The 4,576-nt window shown below is 43.6% G+C and overlaps 1 protein-coding gene across 1 annotated transcript; it reads left to right on the top strand.

Annotated features, from left to right (window-relative positions):
* The first annotated feature begins 314 nt into the window (after window positions 1–314).
* Window positions 315–1,014, top strand: LOC135266921 (histone H4). Its single transcript, XM_064358390.1, has one exon. The coding sequence runs from the start codon at window positions 394–396 to the stop codon at window positions 703–705; it is 312 nt and encodes a 103-aa protein (XP_064214460.1). The 5' UTR covers window positions 315–393; the 3' UTR covers window positions 706–1,014.
* The last annotated feature ends 3,562 nt before the right edge of the window (window positions 1,015–4,576 follow it).

Genomic DNA, 4,576 nt, shown 5'->3' with positions numbered 1-4,576 from the left:
TGCGCTTTTTCTTGCTGCCTTAGTGGCAAGCTGTTTTCGTGGAGCTTTTCCACCGGTCGATTTACGAGCAGTTTGTTTGGTACGGGCCATTTTTTTGACTACTTCTTTATCCCTCAACTACACATACACACACATAAACACCTACGTACGTCACTAACAACGGCGACGGTTCATATGACCCTGCAACAAAATTTTTCGCCGTATTTTATTAACTAGGGTGACACTATGCGTTATCTGATTGGTCAAAAAAGTAACTTAAGAGGCGGAGCGAAACTAAACTATAAAATGAGTTGACTAATCTGGCGAGCAGGTAGTTGTTTTCGACGAAGCAGTCAAATCTGTGTCGTTTTCTTTTGTGAAACAAAGCTTAATTTGAATCAATAATCATTCAAAATGACCGGTCGTGGCAAAGGTGGAAAGGGATTGGGAAAAGGTGGAGCAAAACGTCATCGTAAAGTTTTACGTGATAACATCCAGGGCATCACGAAGCCCGCGATCAGAAGATTGGCACGTCGTGGAGGAGTGAAACGTATCTCCGGTCTCATTTACGAAGAAACCAGAGGTGTCCTGAAGGTATTCCTCGAAAACGTCATTCGTGATGCCGTCACCTACACCGAACACGCAAAACGTAAAACCGTCACCGCCATGGATGTCGTTTACGCTTTGAAGCGTCAAGGGCGTACACTTTACGGTTTTGGCGGTTAAGTTTTTTTTATAACCTATGTTTTATCTATGAGACTACGAGGCGACGACAATACCGGTATACCAGCATTGTTTGGTTTTTATGTTTCTTCCTCATCGTTAGTTACATCAATCTACTCTCTACTATTCATCGCATTTTAATTTTCGACGAAAAAAAAACGGTTCTTTTCAGAACCACAAAAATATTTCTAAACAAATGAAAAAAGTACGTATCACAAGGCTCTCAGTTAAACCACCAGTATAATAAATGTTTGATTTCCAAACTGTTTTTATATTTCTAGGAAATGTAACAAATAAAGTTGTGTGGTTTTTATGACTTTGTTGTTTAATCAATCGTATGCTTTTCCTTAAAGGGATGAATTTTGACTTTTCAGAGATAAATAATAATTACCACTAAAGAAAGAAAACATCAAAGCCTAACCGATATACATGGATTAGCTAGCCCCCCACCGGCGCGGCGTGTAGCTCGCCGTCTAGGGGAGGCAATAAAAATTTACCTGCTTTTAAACTATTAAGAAAATAAAACATCTTGAGTGCTCTTTTTTTTTTAAATCGTGCAATAAATTTTTGCCAAGTTTTATGTAACTTTAAGTAGGTATGTTTATTTACTCTTTAAAAAAAGTTTGTGATTCTTTTTTTTATTTGTTAAAAAAATGATGGCCCTGAGAAGGGCCGATATTATTATTTTTTTGTAGCTTGCTGCTTCTCACAGCAACTAGAGAGACAACAGTTAGCTGTTTATGGTTTCTTTTCGGTTTTTTTCGGCAAAAGGACCGCCTGGATGTTGGGTAAAACACCACCTTGAGCGATTGTCACACCGGAAAGGAGCTTGTTTAATTCTTCGTCATTTCTGATGGCCAATTGAAGATGACGTGGAATAATACGAGTTTTTTTGTTGTCACGAGCAGCATTTCCAGCCAATTCAAGAACTTCAGCGGCAAGATATTCCATCACAGCCGCCAAATAAACTGGAGCACCGGCACCGACTCGTTCGGCGTAATTACCTTTACGAAGTAAACGATGTATTCTTCCAACAGGAAACTGAAGACCGGCCCTGCTCGAACGAGACTTGGCTTTTCCTTTTACCTTTCCTCCTTTTCCACGTCCAGACATGTTGATATGATGGTGGTTTTCGTAGTTTATGGAAAAGTCAAAATAAACTATAAGAATATGCTGCGCGTATAACTTGTATGCTACAACTGCGACTGCGAATGACTAAAGTTGCGTTTCTGGCTTCGTATTTATACGGTTACTTATAGAGAAGTCGTATTTCTGACTGGATGATTATACTAAAAGGTGGGGTCTTGATTCGGAGTAAATTCGTATATAAAACATTTTTAACAAGTAGTGCACCAGTTCCTTTCGCGCTCTCGAGGTGAACACATCGAGTCTCTGCGCTGACTCTGATCGCTCAGCCACTCGATTGTTTGCTAAGTGAAGTGACAGTGAAATCCAAAGTGATAAATTGCAAAAGTTTCCACAATGGAGAACGAGCGTCGGCTCCGCTCCAAGGGCCCGGTGAAACACTCACCAAAAAAACCCCTCAACCTACCCACTTCACTTCCGTCTTCTGCAAACTCTCCAAAAACGCTTCCCCAAAACAAACCCATTCCGTCCCTTATGGACAAAAAAATTTTGCCACCCCCACAAACTCACGCCACTACATTAAAATCCACAAAACACACCCAACAACGTTCACGCACACCCTCACCATCAAACTCCGAAACATCAGCATCCTTTTCGTCTACCACTTCGGAAAAATCGTCTTCAACTACCACTTCAAAAAAACTCTCATTTCGCTACTCAATCCAAAACATCCCTGCCCCACTCGCCACTCAAAAAAGCTTTTACTCTCACCTCATTTCACTCGGCCTCCACCAAATTGACTCTCTAAAAGTCAATTACAACAAATCCGCTCTTCTTGTTCTTTCCAGGCAACTTACCCCTAACCAAATTTCAACGCTTCAAGCTGGCTTCCCTGGCTCGAAAATCCAGTTCAAACTCTTAAACCCCACACGCCTCCTACCCCAAATCGAACCCAAACCCATCACTTTTTCCATCGTTGTCAGAGACGTCAGCTCTGACATCGAACCCCAAGACGTCATTTCAGCCCTGAATAATTTCCACATTCAAAAAGTTTGGCGCATCATTTCCGCCAAAACCAACAAACCAACTCCTCTCATGCGTATCGTGACACCGGACAAAACGGCGATCGACACACTCCTGTCAAATGGCCTTTCACTTTTCGGCCACGTTCACCCCTGCGAGCCGTCGCACCCCCCAAAACCAGCCCCTCTCCAGTGCGCCAAGTGCTTCACATTTGGCCATTCTTTTTCCCAATGCCCCAACAAGCCCATCTGCCCCACTTGCCCCGACAATCATCGGTCAAAACCGTGCCCTTCCGCAGTTTCAAACCCCAAATGCCCCAAATGCCAGGGGAATCACCCCGCTTGGTCCCGAGATTGCCCCCAATTTATCAAACCCTCCCAAATGACCCCAGAAACCCCCGTCGTTCCCATCAAAATCGTTGACAAGGAATTCGATCCCGAAAATTCTGACGACGACTCCGACGAGCGCGAACCCTTCGTTTCTGCCCGTCAATTCCTACGCTTCATCACAAAAACCCTTTTTGACCTTTTTCCGTTCGAGAAACAGAAAATCCAATCTGTTCTCGAACATTCCGCTCGCGCTTGTCTCCGACGCGATCTAAAAATCTCACACTCATCAAACAAAATTCACTTCACTTTTGGATAAATCCACCATTTCGGTGAATCCTTCTGGCCCCCGTTTCAAAAATGGCTTCTCTGAATTTCGCCACAGTCAATACGGGAGGGATTTCTCGTAAATTTGCCTCCTTGAGACATTTTCTACACATCGACCAAATTCACATCGCAGCAATCACAGAGACACAATCCAAACGACCCGTAAACATCACAGGCTTCCACTCCTACAACAAACCCAGCCCCACAACCCGAGCCAAACACGGCGTCACACTTCTTGTCTCAACTTCACTCGCTTCATCTCAACACATCTTACCCCCTCATCTTGACCACCTTCAAGCCGTTGCAGCCACCATTCACATTAACAATTTAAACATTCTGTTTATTTGTTATTACAATCCTCCTCTCGAAACCGTCAGTACCCAACTCCTCGATTACACTTCCACATTCAGACACGCAGTCATTCTCGGAGACTTCAACGCTCGACACACCGATTTTGGCGACACAATTTCAAACACAAACGGCAGACACCTCACACGCTCTCTCAACACTCTTCCTCTTTGTCGTCTTCGAAATCAATTTCCCACACTCATCAATCACGTTGGCACATCGATCGTAGACCACATCATTGTGACCGATAATCTCACACACATCACAAACACAGACTCTTTCATTGGCACCACAGTCACCTCCGATCATCTCCCTCTTGTCTCAAACTTCACACTTCAAGGCCCCCAACCGCGACCCACGCACATCCCCATTTTCGATTTCAACAACACAAACTGGACCGACTTTCAAAATTACATCACAAACAACCTCCCACACATTGACGACACACTTGACCCCAACACCATTGACACACAAGTAACACAACTAACACAACTCATCAAACAAGCTCAAACACTTTTTGTACCCATCAAACACATTCCAACAAATCGCAAACCATTGCCCCCTCAAATCCTTGCCCTCATCCGAGTCAAACGCCGAATTTATCGCGAATTCGTGCAAACCAGATCTCCAGTCCTCAAAACTGTCTTTAACCGTCTCAATGCACAAATAAGACGTGACATCAACCAATTTCGTCTTGCCCACTGGTCAAACAGTTGTAGCTCCCTCGATTACCGAGACGGTAAAAAGTTTTGGGACAAATTCAA

This window comes from Tribolium castaneum, chromosome 8, assembly GCF_031307605.1.
Source record: "Tribolium castaneum strain GA2 chromosome 8, icTriCast1.1, whole genome shotgun sequence".
NCBI classification, from domain to species: Eukaryota; Metazoa; Arthropoda; class Insecta; order Coleoptera; family Tenebrionidae; genus Tribolium; species Tribolium castaneum.
The sequence above is the reverse complement of the archived record's forward strand: the minus strand, read 5'-3'. Positions and strand labels throughout refer to the sequence as shown.

Excerpts from the sequence above, each read along its gene's own strand:
- LOC135266921 (XM_064358390.1), top strand. The coding sequence starts at position 394 with ATGACCGGTCGTGGCAAAGGTGGAAAGGGATTGGGAAAAGGTGGAGCA.